General features: G+C 34.8%; 2 protein-coding genes and 1 pseudogene across 4 annotated transcripts; 1 reads left to right on the plus strand and 2 right to left on the minus strand.

Annotated features, from left to right (window-relative positions):
• Positions 1-10,176: 10,176 nt before the first annotated feature.
• Positions 10,177-11,217, minus strand: LOC131657546 (putative F-box protein At3g25750; annotated as a pseudogene).
• A 7,710-nt stretch (positions 11,218-18,927) lies between these two features.
• Positions 18,928-20,139, plus strand: LOC131654915 (F-box/kelch-repeat protein At3g18720-like). Its single transcript, XM_058924839.1, has one exon. The coding sequence runs from the start codon at positions 18,996-18,998 to the stop codon at positions 19,701-19,703; it is 708 nt and encodes a 235-aa protein (XP_058780822.1). The 5' UTR covers positions 18,928-18,995; the 3' UTR covers positions 19,704-20,139.
• Positions 20,140-22,621: 2,482 nt separating this feature from the next.
• Positions 22,622-26,064, minus strand: LOC131660312 (probable F-box protein At1g44080). Of its 3 annotated transcripts, XM_058929531.1 has the most exons (4): positions 26,002-26,064; positions 25,859-25,903; positions 24,325-25,541; positions 22,622-24,221 (listed from the first exon to the last, which is right to left on the minus strand). In XM_058929531.1, exon 3 carries the CDS (start codon positions 25,468-25,470, stop codon positions 24,343-24,345), a length of 1,128 nt encoding a protein of 375 aa, XP_058785514.1. In that variant the 5' UTR covers positions 25,471-25,541; positions 25,859-25,903; positions 26,002-26,064; the 3' UTR covers positions 22,622-24,221; positions 24,325-24,342. The 3 variants fall into 3 exon arrangements, with proteins under 3 accessions (XP_058785514.1, XP_058785515.1, XP_058785513.1); XM_058929532.1 differs by lacking the exon at positions 26,002-26,064 and having other exon boundaries at positions 24,325-25,537; positions 25,859-25,995; XM_058929530.1 differs by lacking the exon at positions 26,002-26,064 and having other exon boundaries at positions 25,859-25,995.

Below are 26,064 nucleotides of genomic sequence, written 5' to 3' on the forward strand. Positions count from 1 at the left end.
GTCCTGAGTTTTTGAAAAACGTTAAAGCAGGAGATGCAAAAGCGCGATATTTGTAAAACATGATATTTGTAACAACGTGATGTTTATAAAAACATGAAATATCAACTCAACATTTTTGGTAAACCTTAAGGAGTCAGGATACCTTTTTGGTGACAGTATGCTTTCGAACTAACCATGCTTCAGTTAGGACTTTTAAGGGCTGTAACGTGGCTTGGTTCACGGTTTAAGAAACAAAGGATAAAGGCTCAAAATTTGATTGTACCCACCCCTCTTCGTGATGATCTTCAGTCCTAAGCTCAGTTAATTCAACTTATGCATTCAGGTTCCAAGAGACTTTTGGATTTGCACCTTTGATAATGATGATGGTTCACAAGCAAAGAGAACTTTTTGAGATGGCAGTCTCTTTTTCCTTTTGGTAGTCACAACGTTGTGTTGTTCAGGAATTTATTGACTTCTCTTTTTTTCTTTTTGATATCCCTAACTTTTGCCTGAACTGTTTGTTTTTTGAGATTACAGTCAGCGGGATGCCTTGATTTTTGCCTAAGTCATCTTTTTTGATTTTTGACTTAGCAGGCTTTTCTTTGTATATATGTTTTTTCATTTTTTTTTTGGAGGATATTGACTGCCTTTCTTAATGATTGATGAACCATCATTGGCTTTTGATTGACATCTTCAACACTTCTTTGATGCGTGCGGATGAACGCTTGTGATTGAAACCTTTGTTGAAATGTGTACTGAATGATTCTCTTAAAATAGAATGCACAGCCAAATTAACTGAGAACTACCCTGCCCCAGGTTATGATCAAGGGTTTTAATTTGTTCAAGAAAGAAAACTTCTACTCCTTAGGCTCAAAGGGGTTGACGAGGGATTAACATCCTTATATCTCCACTGTTTAGGAATTGAAACAATGCCTGTACATCATCAGCATAGTCCGCTCAAAAGCATACTGTATGAGGTTGCGGTATCGTTTTCGTCATCCTCCCTTAAAAGGCCTACAGCTTAGCAGGAGTTGAAATCATAAAACACATGCAAAGTAAAGACATAATTTAAAATAAGTGGTAACGAAATAATTTATTCAAGACAAACATATGCAATGCACTGATGATGATTATTAAAACAGATAATGTCTATCATGAGTCAAATGTTTAAACAAACAGGAAAGAACTTGCAAATGAAATTAGGTCTAATGATCCAAAAGTTCGTCCGTCGAGACATCAATCAATCTTGTCATGACTAGGCATAGGAGCGGTGATCACCACAGGACTTCGGGTTGAATTTTATTTCCCCGTTATCGATTAGATCTTGAATCTTATTCCTCCAATGTCCATCAATTGTTTTTGTAATGTCCAAGAATGTTGGAATGGTATGCGCACCTCGCATTGGGTTTATAGTAGGTGTTAGAATTCGTTGGCTTGATTGCCCTGAGCGTCTGGATCATATGAGTGAATTGATTGTTGTAACTCAGTTGTCGTGATTCCATTATCGTGACTCAGTTATCGTGACTTTGTTGTCGTGATTCCATTATCGTGACTCAGTTGTCATGATTCCATTATCGTGACTCAGTTGTCGTGACTCAGTTGTCGTGATTCCATTATCGTGACTCAGTTGTCGTGATTCCATTATCGTGACTCAGTTGTCGTGATTCCATTATCGTGGCTCAGTTGTCGTGATTCCATTATCGTGGCTCAGTTGTCGTGATTCCATTATCGTGACTCGGTTGTCGTGACTTTGTTGTCGTAACTCAGTTGTCGTGACTTCATTGTCGTGGTCTTTTCTGATTTGAGTGTCATGATTAAATCTTTAATGGCACGCTTCAACGGTCTACCATCCTTTACACCATAACCAGGATTGTTCGAATAATAAGCGCATCTCGCATTGTAATTGTACCCCAAGAATAGGAGTGCCTTTAATTCTTCTTGCCCCTTGGCCAAGTTAAAGATCATCTCTCGGAATTGGTTGTTCTGAGCCTGAAGATTTTTGACTGATTGCTCGAGATCCATTTGTGCTGAAATAAACAGCGAGGAGGTGGGAAACCTGTGGTGGAAACCTGTGATGCAATGCAGATGCAATATTTTCAAAGATCTCCGGAAATTTAGTTAGCAACGTAAAAAATGATTTGGTCGCTTCTTCGTTTGAAGAACTCTGATTTTTGGATGTTCTTCTATGGGAATCAAGCTCACCATATCCAGTGGGTCATAGCCTCTGATTCGGGAACTTCTGATTTTGAAGGTACATGGCTAGAGGAAAATAAATCCTCTTGCCCCTTGACAGGTGCGATGTCTTTGAATTGGAAGGCATAAGGCCAGAGGAAAAATAAATCCTCTTGCCCCTAGATAGGAATTCAGTCCTTGATAAAAGTACCTGAAATTGTGCGCCCTAAATTCCTAAGATCCTTGAAAGGGTTAGTTAAATCATGTTATGCTTATGATGTCATGATGTCATGTGAATGCAGTGCATTGGGCGTAGTGTGAGATAGTAAGGACAAACAAGTCGTTTTAACAAAACCTACAAGGAAACAAAGGTTAGTAGCAAACACAAACAAGTCATACAAGTCACACAATTTTTGGCTTAAGGCTTGCATGGAGTTTAGATCAGGTGTCCTTCCCAAGGGCATTTCTATGGATAAGGAGATTTCAGCAACAAGTTCTACAAGTTATCCAGAATTGTCAGCCCTTCTAAAGCACCCTCGGACATGATGCATTCGCACCATGCAATGATACTTTGAGAAAGAACCTATCTGAATTGTAGCATCGGGTAGCGACTAGTTCTTAACATTTGTCAAGAGTAGTCCCCCCACTACGTTCCTAAAGGCCAGGATGGGTTAAGGGTAACTAAAGGTCCTTGAGCTCCGGCGCACCCACAGACACATACATAGACCCCCCTCATTTGAGAAAGGTGTGCATATGATATGGAGTCCTAACTCAAGTGTGAACTTCATATTGACTCATCTCCCACATATGTGAAAGAGGTCGCCATGACTATGCCACTCCTAATCTTAAGTGTTCTTGAATCCGGGAAAAGGATTCGTCCATCAGTTAATTCCCAAAACGCCCCTGAAAAATAAAACAAACAAAGCAAACAATAGAAAACATTTAAGTGATTCCTAAACTCTTAAGGTAACCCCTCTTTTATCGAATTTAATCCCCAGCAGAGTCGCCAGTTCTGTAATACGGTGAACTGACTTTTTATCGATCGAAAATGTCGCGGTTAAGCAAGAGTCTCCACCGACTTTTATTTTATCCAAACAAATTCAGAAAGGCAAAAAGAAACAGAAAAAAAACCTTTTTAAAGAAATCTAAGTTCGGGGGGGTAATTTATGCAAAGGGAAGGTGTAAGGCACCCTTTGCATCCATGGTTTTCCATGGGCTCTTAATTGCTTTGCTTGCTCGTTTGTTTAGAAAATGTAGATGAAAGAGATAGGGACTTTAGCTCGTAAATGAGCGTTGCCCTTTTGAAAAATTATGAGAAAGAATATAATAAAAAGATTTGAGCATTGCAAGGCAATTAGGGGCAATTACCTTAAACTCAGATGATAGGTCTCTTTTTAGCCTTTCAGAATGAAAGGGTCTATCCTTGCCATAAGAGGGCAGGAAGCCTTTCGTTTGGAGGTTGAAGGGTCATCGAAGCATCCTTTGCCATAAGACTGTCCCATGCCATAGAGGGGCAGGTAGTCTAAGGCAAGGATCAGAATAAGCCATTTTCGTAGGCAGCCAGAAGATACCTCAGCCTTTTTCCGTAGGCAACATCCGAGGGTCGAGGTCATTTGTGTATCGAAGGCAGCATCATTCAGGGTCGTGACCTTTTTATCGAGGCAACATGGCTGAGGTATCTTCGAATTCGAGGGACGTGGCTTATTCTGCAAAAACACGAAGGCAACAAGCAACAGGCAACAGGCAACAGGCAACAAGGCAACAGAGAGGTTACCCCAAAAGCGTGCGTGTGTGCAACAATCACGTGATTATATTCAAATATATTATCTTGTAACTTTAGTGAGGCTAATTCAATTTAATGGTTGTCACTCCCTATCTTACTAACCACGCATTTAAATAATATAATCAAACAGATATGGGGGAGGGAAATTGTAACCAGCGGATCCCTTAATAGGGTTTGACACAAGTAATAATAAAAGCCATAAAATAAAATGAGGTTTAGGGTTACCAACAGCGTAGCTTTGGCATTCGACAAACCCTGAAAAGGAAAAATGGCAAACAAAGAAGGGTGAGTGCATTACCAGATTCGAAGGCGAATTCTATTAACCATAAAACAAAAATAAAGAAGTTAAAAGTAAATGAGTGAAGAATACTTAGCTTGGCATTTGCCCTGACAGGGTTGGTGGGCAAAGGTTTGCCTGAAGCATTAACTCTGACCATTGAGAACTGACAGAAAAATAACAGGAAGCAGTGAGTGTATGGCTAATTCTCGCAAACCCTGATTGGGGCGTAAATTAAATAAAATTGGATTTAATTAATTATTGGTTTTCAACCTAATTAATTAAATCAATCAGAAATAAATTTTGAATTTTTTTTTAAATATCAAGATTTATTTTTAATGAATTAATCGAAATTAACTTGCTAATTTAAAACAACTTAACAATTTAAACTATTTTAAAATAAAATAAAATCGAATAATCGATGATAAAATAAAAAAAAAAAAAAAATTTGTTAATTTTTTTTTTAGAGTTTTGTAAAAAGAGAAAATATTTATATAAAATTTATATATATATAAATAAATAAATAAAGACTTTATATAATTAAAAATAAAAAGAAATTAGAAAACTTATCTTAATATTCTGGTGTGGTGGTCTTCTGGACGTCCACCGTGGAGCATCAATCTCAGGACTCTTGGATTTGCGCATATCAAGATCCAACGGCCGAGATATGTGTTGGTATTATGAGGCTGCGTCAGGGATGAAGCACTGGATCGCTAGGTGACATGTAAAATGTAAAGAAAAAACAATCCCCGAGGATCGAACCGGCGACGGGGAGGGCAATAGGACCAATATGGCGCGTTACCACTTACCATTAGGCCAAGGAACGCTTGCTGTTAGTGCTATGGACGAAAAACGAAATAAACAAAACAATGAACCATTTAAATTTTGAAAGCTTTGCGCGCTTTCCCCTTCATCGTCCTCGTTGGTCTTCTGCAAATAAGACGACTTTCAGCCACGGTTTTGTTCCGTGGCCATAGGCATTCCTCACTAAAACCTGCAAATTAACACTGTATAGTACCAAACGAAAGCCCAGATCTAATGAATAACGTCCCTTGGTCACAAAAATCCAATCAATTCGGCTTGATAAAGTCCCTGATCACCTGGCCCTAAATTGTGCATTCGAAACCCTAAACATGGTAAATCATTCAAACCTCAACCAAAATCAATTTAAACATCCAGATAGCTTGAAATCATCGATATACACACAAATATAGATGCAAAATTTGTTTAAGATGCATGTATGGGTGTAATTAGACCCGAAGACGAAAACGCAAACCGTAGCGCGAGGTAGCGGTGGTTCTGAGCTTTTTGCCGATGCTGAGAGTTGCAGTGTCTTCAGAAAACTTCCAGGAATCGGTTGAGGCTTTGTGTTTGGCTTGAAACTCACTGACACCTGGAACCCGCAAATGCCCTTGTTCTTGGATTTTTGAAGCTTTTTATCGTCCTCTACAGCAGCAAATCGTCCCCTAATTTCCACTTTGCAAGTCAGCATATATAGTGAATTCAATTAGGTTTGCAAAACTTGAACCAAATCTTTGATTGGAGAAATATGGAGATTTCATTTGGAACTTGTATATAATCTTTCCAATTTTGGAAATTTTGATCCATCCTTATGTGCCTGACACGATTTCTTCCAATATTTGATGCTTGGGTCTTTAGGTGTGATTGAAAAATTAATCCAATTATTTATTATTTTATGCATTTTATTCAATATTTAATTGAGTATGACCCAACTAAATATAAATAATAATGATAAAGTAGCCAAAAATATTTTGTTTAATTGATGATTGAATTTGGTTAAAAACATATCCTAATCAAAGTCTTTGATTTTTATTTTATTTACATGAATTATATTACCTTTTAAATGAATAAAAAATTCATATAAAATCAAATAAAACTCAATAATCCGTGGCAATTGGATTGGATGTCTTGGATAGCTTAAGGGTCATGACTGAATAAAAAAGATTGGGCCCATTGGGTTCATTTGAAACCTTAGAAGTTGTTTTCTTTTTTGAGAAAAACAAAACCCTAGTTTCTTAAACCTTTGTTTAGGAGAGTGTCTTTGAGCTTTATGCTTTGATTTGAATTTGAATAGGAGAAATAGTATGGGCAAATTTTGGGGTATGACAGGTGGGGTTCTTACTCTCTAAGGGTTGGCATGATGATGTATATGGTGGGTTAGATTGTATGTTATTCTCCATGGAAGTTGTGTGTAGAGATGTTAGGGTTTATGAACAAATGTGTAAATTTATGATTTGAAATGTGTTTTAATTGATGTTGATGATTTTATGATGTTAGAAGATCCATAATATGTGTTGTATTTGTGTTTATAACATGTATTCTATTGTTGTTCATGATGGTTGGTGTTTTCAGCTTGATTTGGGTTGAGTTTAGGGGTTTTGGGATGGGTTTCGTATGCTGTTTTCTGAGATTTGGGATTTTCTGAAATTGCCAGTTCGCGCCGCGAACTATGGTTCGAGCCACGAATTGCTTGGCAGAAACTCAGGAAAAATTGGATTTGCTCAGTTCGCGCCGCGAACTTTGTTGGCGCCGCGAACCCTGTTTTGCAGAACTTTTTCTAAACTTTGAAATGATGTAACTTTTGATTCGTAACTCCGTTTTAGGCGCCGCTTGAAGCGTTGGAAAGCTAACACAATGAACTATACCATGATACAATAAAATGATCCATATGATATAGTTTCCTACTATGTTTATTAGGATTAATTGATGAACTATGTTGTGTTAATATATGAAGTATGCTCTTTGCGATGAATTGACATAACTATGTTGTAGTATAACTTGGTGTATGTTTTCTTATGATGATACAATGTTATTGAGATGATGATAAGTACCTTCCTTATGATGAATGAGATAATGATGTATGTGATGATATGCATGATTAATAAAGACGTTGTATGCTATATGCGATTAATTGTGCGTATTTGATATGTATGAGTCGACGATGATGCCATGCGATGACTTAACAATATATATGAAATTGAATATAATGTATTATGATGATTACTTGAATTAAGGAATTCGATGAATGTGTTGACGTTGTTGGCAATATGATGAATCGTTGATGTTTGTTATAATATGATGAATTTGTGGTTGTTGTTAACATGATGAATTTGTTGTCGTTGTCGCTAGTATGTGGAAATTGTTGTTGTTGTCGTAGACCGTATGGTCAATGTTGATAAGTTGTATTGTGATGTATTGTGAGGTGAATTATTGTTGTATGATGATGCAACATAGTGACGTGATTGAGAAGTGATGCATTCTTATGAATGATGATGATTTTGTTGTTGTCGAAGTTCGACATTATATTGATAATGTTCGATGGTGATTTAGACGATGTTGTGACGTATTGTTTATGTGGTTTGTATGGATGTTGCATTTATTGAGTCACATCCATTGCATAAAGAGACGGTGGCCTTGATGGCAAATAGCGACGGTGGCCTTGATGGCAAATAGCGACGGTGTGCCCAATGGCAAATTTTGAGACGGTGGGAGTTTTACTCCAAATGGTACCACATGCATTTGCATAAGTCGAGTCACATGTGAATTGCATTTGAGTCTTATTTTATTATGTTTGTGGTGATGTGTTGACTTGATGATGAGATGTTTATCGTGATGTGTTGGGATCTTACTTGTGAATTGCATAAATTGTCATGGTTGATTGTTGACATTGATGCCATATCATGAGTTGATTAGGTGATTTGCATTGTTGAGATGATGATTTGTATGTTGTGACATGACGATATTATAATTGTGAATTTGAATATGTTGTCTTAAATGATTAATGATATTGTTGCCGTTTGAAAGTTGTATTATATTGATAAGTTGTTTTGCGGTGAAACTTGTTGTAAGATGTTATGTGATGCGAAGTGGTGAAATTATGTATGATCTATATCTCCTATATTATTTATCATGCATTCCTTTATATTGTAAGATATCTCACCCCTTTGCGGATATTTCCCCTACCATGGGAAATGGGCAGATACTCAAGATTAGTCGTGGATGTTCGAGGTTATTGCTATGAAGTCTTTATGTTGCTTTATGGATAGTCGAGTTGGTGTCCATTTCTCTGATACGTAGCACTTGGGGGGATTAGTCGTTATTACTTGATTGTTGTATTCTATGATGAAATTTGTGTTAAGTTGAAAATGAAGATGTTTATAGTTGAAATTGGAAGATGTCGGATAAAGTCTTGTTTTCCGAATGCTATGTATCTGTGTTGATTGCAATAAGAGTATGTTTGTTGGTTCAAGTCGAATTGTGACATCCCATCTCTGATGAATATTTTTTTAAATGCACTCTGATTTTCGCTTATAATTGCGGGGTAGATTTGGGGTGTTACACATGTCAAGCAACATGGATGATGAACTTGGTCGAAGAGATAACAGATAAAGATCATGAAGCAATTACCATGAAGATCGACAACATATCAGCTATCAACCTGGCGAAGAATTCGATAGCACATGGTCGAAGCAAGCACATCGAAATGAGGTTCCACTATCTTCGAGAGCAGGTAGCTAAAGGGAAGATGAATCTGGAACACTGCAGAACTGAGAATCAAATTGCAGACATCATGACGAAGGGAGTGCTAGTTGAAATATTCAAAAGACTAAGAGCTATGATGAATGTAGATACTTAGACACAATGAATTAGGTGGTGTGTTAAATTGTAATTCCTTGTGTCGAAGTAGGTTATTGCTCAAACACAAGGTGTGTCGAATAAATCTATCAAAGTGTAGAAACAGTTTGTTACACACAGATTTAATTGGATTAGATTTAGGTCTAAAATATGTATTTTTGGCTTTTATGTTTTGGACATTGGCTCAGGGAGAAAGCAAACCTAAAACTATATAAAGAAGGAGTAACCCCTATTTTAAAATAACTTGTATTCATAGAAGTTGCAGTTGCAAGTGAATAACAGAATTTCCACAGTTTGTAGGCAGAGAGAAACTCTGCAGAAAAAACTTTTTTCTTCTCTTTTAATTTCCGCAAACCCTAATCCTACTTTTATTCTTATTTTTTTCATTGTCATCTTTAACGATAAGGAATTACTCAAAGACTTGAGAGTCCAATTCCAACGAAAATACTATAAGATATGATATTATACCAAATCTAATTATTTATAGTCATGGTCCATGGTGAAGCATTTAAATGGGGGTTCACCTTAGATGCCACCGTATTTGAGTATCAAATCCAAATATTTATCTAGATTTTATTTTATACTGTCAAACAATACTATTAGACACATCGGGAGCCAAGAAAGTGCCAATAGACGAGATCGAAGTGTCGGCGAAAAATTTCTCCTCACCGATCTCAACGGAGGATCGTCCGAGCAGAGTGAAACTTATGTCCATATTTCAAAATTTCACAATGAGTGTTTGGTGAAATAACCCTAAAAGGAAAATCCAAGTTCACTTTGACTCAAATTCTAAGGTGCTTGCAGACCATACAAACAAAAGATACTGTTTTCATTCCACTCATGTATATGTATTAGTGAGCTTTAAACTCCATTTCAACCTTGGTTTAGTAATCTCTTAGAATAGAAATTGCATCTGTACTTGAATGTGATAGTTTTCATTTGAAACAATAGTTCGAATTTTGATAATTTTCATGTGTACTTATATAAGTTTTCATTCGACATTTGTTATATGAATTCTTCTTATTTTTATCAATAATATTTTAGTAAACAACAGAATAGCATATCTATAAAGTGCATCGTAATAAGAAGAATAACTCTGAGGGGAAATTGATCCCACAATTGGATTCAAAGCCAATGTATTTAAGTAGCCGCATACAAATTTAAGGTAAACTAGTTACTGCAATAAGAACACAAGCCAGAGTTTTTAAGTAGTCACCTACATCTTGCTATGCTGCAACTTTAGACACTATTTTGCTTTTATATTTATGAATGTGAAACAGTGTCAAATCAGGTCGTTGAGATTTTAAGCTCATCGCGGATTTGGTGTAACCCAAACTGGAAATCTTAAACGACAATCTGATTTTAGTGGATAACTGGCCAACAGCTCAGTGCTTTCATCTGATAAACTAAAGATGCCAAAATCGTCTTTCCCAAAATAATCGTTAGAAAAATAGATACGATTTGGACGACATCCAGCAAAATCAGCAGCAGAACAAGAAACACAAGACCTCAGCCCAACAAACAGCATGTTTTCGCCCAGAGTATGAATTTCTTCCCAATTTAGCATATTCCAATTCATCTTTAAAGTCCGAAACATTTCTGTCTGAGATTCATCTTCCTTTAGTAAATTCCGAGAGACCAACAACATGTCTTCCCCGGAAAACCCAACATAGAAAATATCCTTCGATAAATTGACAGACGTTGTCGTCTCAAAAATGGAGACTCGAGGACCTTCAACATCACACACCGCTATCATTCCTTTTATGCTCATAGCATAACACAAACTGTTTTTGGATACAATGTCCATCCATAGGTGATATCCGTTCACATTGAAGGGAACCCAAGAATCATAGCCTTTTCTACAGAATGCTTACACACTTGAATTTATAATGGCGAATGCAGCGAAGTCGTCGCCAAGCGAGGGGCTAGATAACAAGACGACTTTGCGAAGGAGTTGCCTATTATTATTATTTGATAGCTTACTAACAAACTCTGGCAAAGTGTTGAGAGAAGGGAGAGAAAATGTGACGTGGGTTATAGGGTTGAGAAGACGAACCTCAGAGATATCATGGAGAATGATTAGCCAGCCAAAAGAAGAGCCACAGATAAGAGTGTTAGATAGAGGGAGATTGAGGTGGTGGATTTTGTTGGTGGAGGGGTCAAAGAAGGAATTGTGAGAAAGCATGAGCCATGGGAATTGAGGTGGTAGATGGAGAGGAGTTTTGGGAAGATAGGAATTCCAGGTGCGACAGACGCATCGGAATCGGAGATAGTCGGAGTAGATTGTCAACTTTTTAGATATGAATTCAATGATATCTTGTGGTAAGTTAGCCCACTCTACTACGCCCATTCTTTTTCCATCTGCTTTGCTATCAATCATCATGCTACTGGATTGCTTCTCAATCAAGAAATGTCCCCTATGATGGAAAAGAAATGAAAATGATGAGTCTCTTTAGAAACTTTTCCTCACAACTAACACAAGAACATTAGCAAAAGAAATGAAAATGATGGGTCTCTCTAGAAACTTTTCCTTACAACAAACACAAGAACAGTAGCAGTGTTGAAATTGGAGTGACTATGAAGTGCTAAACCCTAAATATCTTGAAATGAAAGCATAAACAATAAACAAAATATATGTTTCTTACTTGAGACGCTTCTTCGAACTCGAACAAGTTTTACCGAAATGCTAAGCAAAGAAGGGGGAAATGGAATACTCTTGATTTCTAGTCAATATGCTAACATTTTCTTTTCTTCACTTTCTTTTCTTTTCAAAATATAACATTTTCAAAAGAGAAATCATATATTTTCACTAATTCATACTCCTACACTCAATTCCCTCGGAACAGCGTTTTTTTTTAAATTTAATTAATACAGTTTAAAGTTTAGAGTTTGATTAATATATATTTAAAATAAAAAAAAAAGAAAGAAAGTAGTTTTAAGTTATAAAATAAAGTTAGTTAATTAAGTATTATAAATTGGTTAATATAGTTTAAAGTTTAAAAGTTTAGTTATCGAGTGTTTTGATATCAATTATTATATCTTATGTAGTAAACCAATTTTGGAGTGCACAATCCATAAAAAACATGATACAAAAGGAAGCCAACACCAACCAAGCAAAGTTAAAAAGCTGCTAAGCATCTAGTCCGAGAGACACACCAATTTGACCAAAGCAAATTTCTACTGGGTTTACATGTCGAAAGAAACCACTCCCAAGATAAAAACTTCATCATACCCAAGCAGTAAAAAAGAATGTTGTTCCTACACGACCCAATCGATCAACAAAGAGATAAACCAAAAATCCAACCTGAATCCAAAGGATATCTAGACCACGTAGAAGCCTTCAAAGATGAAAGTCGCTCAAGGAGAGACAAAGTACCGAAAGGGAAATCAACATAGAACCAATCACACATTTTAATCCACCAAACTAACGAAACTCGACAACCACTAAAAAGATGATTGATATCTTCATCTTCCCACAAACAAAGAGGGCAACCACGTGAAAATCACATCGCAAAAAAAAGGAACATTTGTGAAGTGGAATTCATGTCGCAATGCACTTAAAATTTTAAAAAAGGAAAATCAAGTTTACACGTGTTATGATGTCTTTGTATTTGGGAGATATTTTAAAATTTTCAAAAATTTATTTGTGATGTGAAAATCACGTGACTAATCAGTGTCATACAAACAAACACAGCAAAAGAAGTGAATGCATCAACATCACAGAAAAAAACAAAAGTCATTTTCCTTTTTCTTCAAACATCTTCTTTCTACCATTTTCATACCTCCACCACCTTCCATCTCCTTTTCTAAACATAACAACAACCACAAAAGCAACAAACTGAATATGTGAAGATATTTGAAGATAAAACGCAAGAAGTTGAATTCGACCGCAACAAAAGCGATCAACTTTTGTCGCTCCGTCTGAGCTCCACCACACCAGAGCCGCCTTTCCGGAAACACTGCCGCCTCTGCAAAGGCCTCGTTTCCAATCACATGCAGTTCAATCGTCCAGTTTTCTCTTTTGGGATGTTGTTGTGTTTCCTCATGTTTCGCTTGTGCCCTTAGTGTGTTTGCTGGAAGTGAAGATGTATAAGACAATGACAGTGAAGTTGATTTTACTTTCAATTAAAAAATAAAAGTTCTGATGTGATTTTCACGTAGAAAAATTGTATAGTGTTTTTCACGTCACAAATAAGTTGCGACTTGCATTCATGCCACATGTTTCGTCACGTCGCTAAATTAGATGTTGCGATGTGATATTTTGGTCTGTGAAGTGGTTTTCACATGGCTAATGAGTGTTTTTTTTAGTGAAAATAGGGTTTGTTCTTACGAACTCGTGTGACTGTTTTCTTGAACTAATTTGTAATATTTTTAACAACTCTTGGAAGTATAGGGAGTCGGAGAGTTGCTCTATGTCTCATAGTAAATTGTTTGATCGAATTGAATAAAAAATTATTGTATTTCTTGTCTTGAATCTTCTTCTACCTTGTTGCGGACTTGCTTTCATTTTTAAGAAATCATTATGGTGTTTTAGATAATTTATTTTATTTATTATTGTTCTTTGTCTTCTCACATTCACCCCCTCTAGATAAGTTGTCTTCGTCTAACAAGTGGTATCACAAGATCGGTTTATTCCGTGCTTCAAAAACACTTATTATATTATGGCCTCCGAACCAAAAGGGGCATACAATAGAGCGTCTATTTTTACTGGTGAAAACTATGATTATTGGAAAGCTTGTATGTGTATCCATATCAACTCTATTGATAAGGGTGTATGGAACTCCATTATCAATGGTCCTAATCAAATTACAATAAGCAATGCTAATGGTATTGTCGTACCTAAACCGAAAGTACAATGGGATGATTAAAAAAAATGAAACAAATGGATACAAGTAAAAAAAAGTCTATAATAGTTTATGACTTTTCCTTGAAGTATTGATTTTGGTAAAAAAAAAAAAAAAAAAAAGAGTTATATCTAAAACGCGTGAATGGAATGATTGAATGCCTAACTCCAAAAATTTATTCTATTTTTCCAAATTTATCCTACCTTAGTCCAAGTCATGTTATAACCTTTAAGACTAGAAAAAAATTGTGTGTAATAATTTGGATTTGATAGATAATTTAGAAATTAATCAAGTTTATGATAAAATGATTTTTGCATGACGATTGAGTGATACCTTTATCATTTGAGTGAATTCATGAGGGTGGGAGAAAAGTTAAGGAGATAAGAGCATGATCAATGTCTTTTAGATAATTTGATCCATCTTGAGGTCATAGAACAGAAGTAGAGCTTGAGCATAACATGAAAGTATTATGGTAAGTAGCATTGAACTTAGACATTTTATTGAAGTAGGTAAATTATATAGTTATTCGTAGAATCTCAAATTTTAAGCTTTTTCCTAGAGGAATAAGAAAGATGAAAGTTTGGGGTTATAATTATGGTGTTTTAGATAATTTATTTTATTTATTATTTATATTTTTATAAATTTTAAGGGTTAAATATGTTAGAGGTCCCTATAAATATATCATCATTCAATTTTAGTCCCTCAAACAAATTTCTTTAAACAATGGCCCTCATAATGTTTTTCGTCCATAATTTTAGCTCCTCCCGTTAACTTCCATTATTGGAAGTTGGTGTGGCTTGCCACATGGAAGATTGATCGTTAGTAAAAGCTAGAACCGTCACTAGAACTATCTTATAAGATGAAGATTCATGACAAAACTCATAAACGAGAAATAGAATTCAAAAAATGTAAATAGAACCCGTAAACTGTCACTTAAACCATCTTAGAAGATGAAGATTCATGATAAAACTCAAAATCCTTCACTAAAACCCAGAAACTATCACTAAAACTATTTAAGAAGATTAAGATTCATGACAAACCAAGAATCTGTCATTAAAGCCCATAACCCGTCACTAAAAGTAGATGAATATTCAAATCCAAAACCCAAGAAATCGTCACTAAAAGTATCATAGAAGATGAAAATTCATGTCAAAAACCAAGAATAATTTACTAAATCCCATAACCATCACTAAAAGTATCTTAGAAGATGAAGATTCATGTTCAAAAATTCAGAATCCATCACTAAAACCCATAATCCGTCACTAAAAGTATTTTAGAAGATGGAGATTCATGTCCAAAACCTAGAATGCATCACTAAAGCCCAGTAACAGTCACTAAAAGTATCTTATGATTTATGTTCAAAACCAAAAATATGTCATAAATCCCATTAACCGTCACTAAAAGTAATGAAGATTCATGTCAAAAACCATAATTCGTCACTATAGCCCAAAAACCTTTACTATAGCCCAAAAACCGTCACTAAAAATATTTTAGAAGATGAAGGTTCATGTTAAAAACTAAGAATCTGTCACAACACCAATCAAATACAATCCAATATGCAATATAGTTTTTAAGCTCTTTTAAAATAATCTGTCAAATTGGAAAACCTGTTGTGACTTGAATGTCAATGGTAAAGGTGTGATTGTTATAAGAAAAAAAATAAGATTAAGAAAATTCTAATTTTAGTGACACTTAATTGTTGTTCGTAGGTAAAACCATTTTTCAATCATTAAAACTCTTCCGCGTGACATGCCACGTCAGCTTTCGTTAAGAGAAGTTAACGGGAGGGACTAAAACTATGGGCCGAAAACTTTAGAAGGGTCATTGTTTGAAGGAAAATCTTATGGGACTAAAATTGAATGTTTGTTTATTTATAGAGAATTAAAACATATTTAACACAGATTTTAATAAAAAATTTAAAGAATTGTGGAAAAGACTGATTCATGCTAAAAAAATTATAGGTATGCCAAGTTGGTGCAACAATTTATGTATGAGGCAACCGTTGGGTATACATGCTACATCTTGTTAGATGTGCTATCATAGTGAATAAGTCTCATGTATATATTGATGCGAGGTACATGTGGTTGTTTAGTATCCTTGACCATGTTAGTTGGGCATAGGTAGAGTTGTCAAAATGGGTCGAAGCCCATGGGTCGGTCCATTAGGCCCGTAAAAAGTCAGGACTTATGCCTTATTTTTCAAGCCCATTTACATCCGAGCCTTTTTAATCCCAGACCGAAAAAGCCCTAAAAATATGGGTCGGCCCGTATGGGTCATGGGTAGCCCGCCAGCACGAAAACCTTTCCTAATTCATAAAGGGGTATGTTATAAACAATTTGCGTATTATGTATTTTAATTTATTTTTTTTGTATTATAAAGGTATAAATATCAAACAAAAGTTGATGGTTTGACTTAATTTCAAACTAAAAGGTTTCATCCTAATATAATTACGTAGATAGTATAGAAAAGACATCATGATGTATTCTAATTAAAAATAAGGTTGAAATGAGATTTTAAAAGTTCTGATGTAATTTTTATGGTAGGATAGAGTTAGTACAAATCATATATATAATAATTTGCTATAAAATAATATCCCATCAATCTAATTATAATTGTTATAAAATTTTATAACAGTTTGTTGTTATGATTGTTATAAAATTATAAATTTGTCATGAATATTTATATCTTAAAATTTGTTGGAACAAGTTATTTAATTTTGTGTGCTACATTGGGTAATTTCTGATGTATTTTGAATAGTTGAAATTAAGGTGATATGTTGTTTTACATTTTAATTGTAACTTATATAGATTATATAGAAATCATAATTTTAGATATGAAAATTAGTATGTATATATATTTATATATATATATATATATATATATATATATATATATATATATATATATATAATATATATATATATATATATATATATATATATATATATATATATATATAATAAAAGTATTATTGCATGCAATTGTATGGTTATTAGGGTCAGGTAGCCCGCAGCCCTGACAGGACTGGGCCTGGGTAGTAAAAATGGAGTCCATTTAAATATGGGTTTGTTGGGCCCGACCCTGAAAAGCCCGAGGCCCGCATGGGCCGACCCGTTTAGGGCCAGGTAGCCCATTTTGACAGCTCTAGGCATAGGGGTGGGTTGCACCGAATTTTCTATATAATGCACTTGGAGAGACGAATGTCTTTGAGACTAGGCAGGTTACCGGTTATATGAGTTTATTTCAAATATATAAATTTATTAGTTTTGATTAATTTGGTTCTTATTTATGATTTTGCCTATGTTCTTGTCCAATGTTGGATATACGTGCATTTTCCCTCCATTTGTGAGAGGAGGGTTATTCCTACCATTGCTGGCTCCACACAGGCCAAAAGATGTAAGTCCAAGCATTAATTCACACACAGGCGGTGTTCTGGCATACAAAAGGAGGATTAATGCATTGACTATAGACGATGTCATCGGGACACGCTATGTAGAGCATAGAGTGCATCGCGAGTTTGATGACACTTCCATTTTCCCGGTTATCAGCAATGGGAGACCTTAATCGATAGACACTTACCTGAGAGGTGTTTGTGCCAGTTTGGGTATGTCCAAGACATCCCACAACCAGTCCTTGTTGTTCCATCTGAGGGAATTACTAAATGGTTTGTCGGTAACGTTGTTAGCTCTGCGCATGCCATTAAAGATCATGCAGTGGAGGCTTATTTCTAGTACAGAGTGTGAGGTTTATACTTTGACATTAGAGACAATACACATAGCCAATGGGGGGCATAAATAGACATTATTATTTTGTGTTATTTGTATATTATGTGTATTATTACTCAGACATTTGAACCATATTATGTTGTAGTCATTTAAAAAATAACTACTTTTATAATTTAAAAAAAATTTATGACAAATAAATTATTACAAAATTAAAATTTTATGTAATTTCTTTATTCGTTATTTATAACAATTTGTATTTAAGTTATTTTTTATTAGTATTAAGTCACTTTAATTATATTATAAATAAATATTTTTTTAAAATAAAATTAAAATATTGGTTAATTCGGAAGTATATATCTAAATTAACGAATATTCCAAAATTTTCAAATTTTATAGAGTTTTTTCAAATATACATATCTTAAAAAACCTCTGATATTTTAAATTCAATGTTTAAATAAAAATTAAAGAAAGTGTTTTCGGATATGCATATCTAAAATATCTTTAAAATATAAAAATAGTTTAATTTATATGCACTGACAATGTAAAATTATTTTACACTATAAGTGTATAAACCTTTTTCTCATATAAAAGGTATACTTTCAAATATGTATATCCGAAAAACATTTTAGAATTTTCAAGGAGTATTTTTCACACTATTAGGCCCCAATGAGAAATTCTCAAATCTAATCCGGACAATACTATTCATGTGGCCCAAATAGAATGATACAAGTACCGAAAGAAATATTTAGTTTCTTCTCTTAGCAGCCGATTTGCCCAAAAGCTATATAAATCCTCTTCTCTTTAGAACTTCATGTGTGCCAAATGCTTAAGAAAGAGAGTATTGATTTTCATTACAGTTAAAAACGGTAAAGTAAGAAACACATATTACTAATCTGATTCATTTTTATATTCAAATGTGTTAGGGTTTCCATGCCTTTTCTTTTCTTTATTCTTTATGTTTTCTATATTTAGGGTTTACAAGAGTATAACAAAATTAAACATTATAAATATTGTAATATATAATATAGCTTTATAGTGTTCATGAGTGAAGAATTAAAGGTTGTTTCATGGAACAAGTTTTTGTTTTTTCTTTTCAAATTGATTGTATTGATGCAAGTTTATTGACTCTGTTATGTACTTTTAATTGGGTCATGCTAACATGTGCCCTAAGGGCACATGTTAAGAGCTAAATGTAGAAATTTTTTCTAAAAAATTGTGCATTGTTTTCATAAAAAGTTTATAATTAATATGTTTATTACGTTTTCCAATACAAATTTACTATATTTAAGCTTTTTAACATGTGCCCTTGGGGCACATGTTAGCTTTATCCTTAATTAAAATTACTACTTTCAAATGTCACAACTCTGTACTTCACATTAGTATTTGTGAATTTCATGATAAACTTTTCTACTGTTATTCATATTTATTACTTCTACTGTTTGTTTATTTTTACTCTATTGTGTGTGTTTTATGGACAAGTTTCTAAACAGAATCATGATATTCATTTTTTGTCCATCACAGGGGATAATTGTTGATTGAGGTTAATCGTTGTATATGATATGAATAGCAGTACAAGTCTTGGCGTTCCTCCGTTCCAGGGAAAAAGAATGGTCGTAGACTGGGCTGAATTACCACAAGAAATCATTGAATTAATATCCAAAAGAATCACAATCTACTCCGACTATCTCCGATTCCTACGCGTTTGTCGCAGTCCCGAAACCCCTCTCCATATACTACCACCTCAACTCCCATGGCTCATGCTTTCTCACAATTCCTTCTTTGACCCATCCACCAAAGAAATCCACCACCTCAATCTCCCTCTATCATCTTCTCACAAATCTCGAATCTGCTGTTCCTCTTTTGGCTGGCTCGTCATTCTCCACGATATCTCCAAAGTTCGTCTTCTCAACCCTATAACATGTGTCACACTTTCTCTTCCTTCTCTCTACACTTTGCCAAAGTTTGTTAGAAAGCCTTTGAAATCTAATTGTAACCAATTCCTTCATAAAATTGTCTTGTCTTCTAGCCCCTCGCTAAGTGACGACTTCGCTGCTCTAGCCATTCTTAATTTTGGTGCGTTAGCATTCTGTAGAAAAGGCTATGATTCTTGGGTTCTCCTCAGAATGAATGCGTTTCACGAATGGATGGATGTTGTATGCAATAACGGTTTGTTTTATGCTGTGAGCACGAAAGGAGTGATAGCGGTGTATGATGTTAAAGGTCCTCGAGTCTCCATTATTGAGACGACAAACTTTGTCCATTCTTGAAAGGAAATGTACGATGTTGTGTTTTCAAGGGAGGACATGTTGTTGGTCTCTTCGTGTTTACTAAAGAAAGATGTATGTCAGGGAATGTGGATTCGAATTTTAAGGATGAATTGGAATGCGCTAATGTGGGAAGAAGTTCGAAGTTTGGGCAGAGTCATGTTGTTTGTAGGGTGGAGATCTTCTCTTTCTATTTCTGCCGCTGATTTTGTTGGATGTAATCCAAATGATATGTATTTCACTAACGATGACCATATTGGCATCTATAGTGTATACAATAAGAGCATTGAGCTATTGCTCCACTATCCACTTAATTTAGACCGTCCTTTGGGATGTCCAATTTGGTTTACACCAAATCCGCTATGAGCTAAAAATCTCAATGATGTAAGATTTGTTTATTTGTATATTGTATGGGTTCCCTCCCTCCTTTGAGGTGAGAAAAGTTACACTCTTATTTATGGCCACTGTGGCCACTGTTTTGTTTAACTTTTCCCCATATTGTTGCTTCTATATTTCTAAGATACAAAATGATGAACAAAAACTTGTAGACCAAATTTCAGTGAAAAATGACCATGCTATAAACATGTAGGAAGATTTTTCCACCATGAGAAAATTCAACTTTGACAGCCAAGGATTCATCCTAACCGTTTAAGTAAACACGAGAGAGAAACACCACATTCCATTTTTAAATGAGATAGAGATGCACATAAGATTAGTGCATTTTTATATTAACAATATATAATATATTTAATGGTAGAAAACGGGTTGGGCAGCTGAGTCAGTCTATTTGACCCTCCATTTTTACGGGTGAGATTGAAGATTTCGACTTGATGTTTTAAGTTTGTCCGCTCGAGAGTGTGTTGAAGAGGTCAGTTCCCTAATTTTTCTTCTTCTATTTAATGGTATAAAATTGAACATTCTCTCTTTTTATATAAGTATAATCTTATTTCATTCTTTTAAAATTAAGTATCTTTTCGTTTATTTGATAGAATAATGCTAAATCTAGCTAAAGTAACGATGATAACGTGAAAATAAATTGTGCGTCGGAGACGGAATGTGTATCGGCACATCCGAGTAATACACTTGCAAAAGAGTCGCAACAGACAGGCAACAAATAATGTGAAGGTATGTGTGTGTCGTGTCTCAATGGGGAGACGAACGGAATAGGGAGAAAATCATCGTGTCCCACAAATAAAACGGAACACAAAGCGACACGCGTCCGTCAGAAATCAAACTCTAAGTTCTTCATATAACTAGCACACATTGTTAGACACAAAAGAGAATGCAACTGAAGTTGCACATTTGTATTATAATAAACCCCAAAAATCACATAACTCATATATATTCTTCACCAAAATAATTAATTAAAAACATATAAAATTTAAAATGTCCGACTAACTTGACACATTGGTCATGGTCAAGTAAACCACAAATGACATTAAAGTTTCATTTTTTTTTATTCGACAACAGATAACCATGCAATTTAAAATGACACTCACATTTTCTCGAACCGGTGTCATATCGTTTGATTTTCACATCTCATCGTCACAAATCTAGTTCTTCTATTTGAACCATTGTCGAGCCTTCCAATTACAACACCAAAACCCAATTTAGAATACTCCGTGTATATCCATTAAAGCATATGATCACGGGACTCGAACTCATGTCTGGTTATAAATTATTTGCAAACATATACCTCTTTTATAATTACACTTTTGACATCCATAGACACAACAGGTTTTGAGAAACAATCTCGGTGCACCATAACTAATGCAAACCAAAACATAATATTTAAAAACTGAAATAGGGGACATTCTGAAAATGCCTTTTCTTAGAATTTCATCTAGAATCCGGAGATACGATTCCGGAAACAACGTAACTTTGACAACACTAAAATTAGATTAATGTGAGCAATAAAGAATGAAATGAATGATCTTACCTTGAGTTCCAATTTCTTTTGCTCCTTTTAAAATGATTAAATACAAGACTGAACTTTTTGAACGAAAAATCTTGATTGAGAATGAAAGACTTTTTTGCAAGGGTTTTGACAAATGTTGGCAATGGAGTTTGACCATGCAAGTTATTTTTATCAAAATATGACGTTTGGTTATTTTGGAAATATATTTCCAAAATAGATTGACATGCAAAAAGGCCACATTTTCAATTTTCCGCTTCATAATTCTAGAGATACATTTTCGAAAAAGCCGCTAACTTGTGAATTAGGAATAAAATGGTAGTATTGTTCCGGATGTACATCTTCAAAACAAATTTTTGAAAAAAAATAGTAGAAATCAATTGAATCATGTTGCAATGATGTAAAAAACACGTTTAAAGATGCATCTTCAAAATTTAAGAAATATTTTGATTTAAGAAATATTTTCATTTCACCTTAAAGGGTGACATTAGCAATTCCCGAATATAATGGGACTTAAAGTGTATTTGGTTTTAGGGTAACATTGATAGTTTGTTAAAACGATTGTGACAGTCATAGTGTATTTTGTTCCAACTTAAAAGAAGCATGTCGTATTTTGTCAATCACAAAGAAAATACTTTCAATTGTTTTTTTATGAGTGTCAATAACAAATGTATTGTTGTCACACAATTTCAAAATATTATTTAAGTTCAATCAATAAATATTGAACCGCGTTAAGTCATTTATTTGTAGTTTTTCCAGTTTAAGAATCTTCACAAAGAATTGTGAAATTTGGTTCACCACATATCTACATCATATTTGTTTGGATTTGAACAAATTTGAGTGCAGCTATCTTTTTATCCACATATTTACTAAAGTTAAGAAAAACTATCTCATAATATATGCATATGCTAATATAAAAGTTTTATTTACTGCTAATACAAAATAAAATATCAAAACATTGAAGATACATCTAACATTTCAAATTATCAAAATTAAATAATTTAATCGATTAATCGAAACGAGGTGTATTCGGATCTGTGTTCGAGTTGAATGCTAATGTCTCAATTACCTAACTCATCCTCACATTGCGATAATACACTGATATCGCAATGCTGCAACAATAGATCTCTTTAAGATATTACCACCAAAAGTCATTACCGCTAAAAGAAGAACGCAAACCACAGTAAAGACTGCATTTGAATTTCCATTTGTCTTACCGTACGGGTAAAGCAACACTTGAGATGTCCAGGACTCAATACGATGAGTGTACACTGTAGTGTGCATCATTGAGATTTTTAGCTCATTGCGGATTTGGTGTTACCCAAATTGGACATCCAAAACGACGATACGACTTTTATGGATTGCATGGAAATGGCTCAATGCACTTATCTGATAAACTATAGATGCCGAAATCGCGTTTCCCAGCAAGTTCATCAGTGAAATAGATACAATTTGAACAGCATCCAACAAAATCAGCCGTAGAAAAGGAAAGCGAATAATTATTTCCTATAAACAACGAGTGTTCGCCCAAAGTTTGAATTTCCTCCCACTTGAGCAAATTCCAATTCAACTTATAAATCACAAACCCTACTGTCCAAACATCGGGATCTGGCCCAAACTCCTGATGCTGAGATTCCCATGCAAAATTTCGAGTAACCATCAACATGTCCTCCCCGGAGAACATTACATAGCAGATTCTATCCAAGTAATCAGTATAGATCGTCATCTCAATAAAGAAGACTCCGGGACCCTCAACATCACACACCGCTATCGTTCCTCTCATGCTCACAACAAAAAACAAACTGTTTTTGTATACAGCTTCTATCCATTGATGATCTATGCATTGATGATGTTGATTCACATTGAAGAGAACCCAAGAATCATAGCAGTGTGTTACCTCTGCTAATGGTGCCTATTGACTACTCTGTCCTAAACAAACAATAAGCATATAATGAAGACACAAAAGCAAGTTGTTCCTAATGGTAGCACTAAAACTCTTGTGAAGCATACCATACAAGGATCTCACTCAAGTTACTAAATTCACTTCAGGGCCAATGGTGTTTGACCCAGTATGTTTCAGTATATAAGATAAATCTGCATCTTATTTATCAGTGCACCATAGATAGATGATTACATGGATAGATGATTCAGTGGTTCCTTTGGAAAATTTCAGGGAAACAACAATAAGCAATAAGAGTTAAATAGATGAGATTTAAGTCTAAAACACATAATTTGATCTCAAATACTCTACAAATTTTTAACATCAAAATACTATTTTCATCCAGCATGACACAATTTTCTTTTGAAAATTAAACCATGCCAAATTCACCAAAATAAATAGTATACAAGACAACATTCACATACAAGACAAATTACAGTAAACTAGGTAATTGCAATAATACACCGATTTTGCTATGCTGCAACAATAGATCTCAATGAGACATTACCACCAAAAGTCATTACCGTTAAAAGAAGAACACAAACCATAGTAAAGATTGCTTTGAATTTTCCATCTGTCTTACGGTACAGGTAAAGCCACACTTCTTGAGATGTCCATGACTCATTATGTTGAGTGTAGTGTGCATCATCAAAATATGGTAAACAAGCTGTTAAACAAGACAATGGTCATAAATAAGAGTAATTTTCTCACCTCAAAGAAGGGAATCCATCTAATATACAAATAAACAAATAGCAGTTAGCTAAACTTACATCATTGAGATTTTTAGCTCATTGCGGATTTGGTGTAACCCAAATTGGACACCCAAAACAACAATACGAATTTTGTGGATTGCAGGGCAACTGCTCAATGCGCTCATCTGATAAACTATAGATGCCAAAATCGCGTTTCCCAGCAAGATCATCAGTGAAATAGACACAATTAGAACGGCATCCAACAAAATCAGCAGCAGAAAAGGAAAGCGAATAATTCTTTCCAATAAATAACGAGTGTTCGCCCAAAGTTTGAATTTCCTCCCACTTGAGCAAATTCCAATTCAACTTATAAATCACAAACCCTACTGTCCAAACATCGGGTTCTGGCCCAAACTCCAGAGGCTCAAATTCCAATGTAAAATCCCGAGTAACCATCAACATGTCCTCCCCGGAGAACATTACATAGCAGATTCTATGCAAGGAACCAGTAGAGATCGTCGTCTCAATAATAGAGATACTGGGACCCTCAACATCGCAAACCGCTACCGTTCCTATCACGCTCACAACATAAAACAGACCGTTTTTGTATACAGCGTCTATCCAGTGGTGATTTTCATTTGCATTGAAGAGAACCCAAGAATCATAGCCTTTTCTGCAGAATGCTAAGTTTCTACGACTGAGAATAGCGAGTGCGGCAAAGTCCTTGTTGAGCAAAGGGCTAGCTGACAAGACAACTTTGATAAGGTAGATATTATGATCCAAAAAAAGCATTCTAACCGACTCAGGAAAATTGCGGAGAGAAGGAAGAGAGACTGTGGCACATATTATAGGATTAAGAAGATGAACCCAGCCATATCCGTCGATAATAACAAGCCAACCATGAGAAGAACCAATGATACGAGTCTCGTGAGAAAAAGAAGGGAGATTAAGGCGGTGGAGTTTGTTGGTGGAGAGGTCAAAAAAGGAATTATGAGAAAGCATGAGCCATGGGAGTTGAGGAGGTAGATGGAGAGGGATTTTGGGAACATAGTAATTCCAAGGTCGACATACACATCGGAATCGGAGATAGTCTATGTAGATCGTCAACCTTTTCGATATATATTCAACGATTTCTTGCGGTAACTCAGCCCACTCTGCGCTCATTCTTTTTCCCTCTTTTATTGGGAACGGAGGAACACCAAGACTTGTACTGCTATTCATCATTACGGTCCTCGATTGCTTCTCATATATACTCAATCAAATACTCCAGAAAAGATTTACTTTTTAGATTCTACCTAGCATAGCAACCATTAGCCTCTCTCAATCAATCATGGACAAAAATTATATCATATTGCTTTTTAGAAACATGTTCATAACAAACACAATTGAATCACTGCAACCTTGACATCAATTTGAAAAAAACAAAAAATTCTCTTGAAACAACCATGCACTGAAGTTCCTTTATTCTCGATTCATCGATACTATGAAGCTAAAAATGATATTGACATATAGTAGAATATTGATAATGTTTAGTTATGTTTTACTCTAAACCCTAATATAATTAAACAATAAGGACTTATAAGCGTTCTTTATATGAAGAATAAGAGGAAACCTGTGTATATCCTAATCTTTGTTCCACGATCTCTCCGACAAATATCTGAAAGAACAATTCAAGAAAGTAAAATTGTGTGATTATTTATCAATAGAAAGACAAAACATTGAAACAACCAAAAGAAGAACAATAGAAACCCTAACATATAAAAGAAGTCGCTTGTTGTTATAGATCTTTCAGTTCATGAGCATTTGTTATTATAATAA

The sequence above is a fragment of the Vicia villosa genome, linkage group LG3, assembly GCF_029867415.1.
Source record: "Vicia villosa cultivar HV-30 ecotype Madison, WI linkage group LG3, Vvil1.0, whole genome shotgun sequence".
NCBI classification, from domain to species: domain Eukaryota; kingdom Viridiplantae; phylum Streptophyta; class Magnoliopsida; order Fabales; family Fabaceae; genus Vicia; species Vicia villosa.

Bases quoted from the DNA above. Each gene is read 5' to 3' on its own strand.
- LOC131654915 (XM_058924839.1), top strand. From the start codon at position 18,996: ATGAATAGCAGTACAAGTCTTGGCGTTCCTCCGTTCCAGGGAAAAAGA.
- LOC131660312 (XM_058929531.1), bottom strand. From the start codon at position 25,470: ATGATGAATAGCAGTACAAGTCTTGGTGTTCCTCCGTTCCCAATAAAA.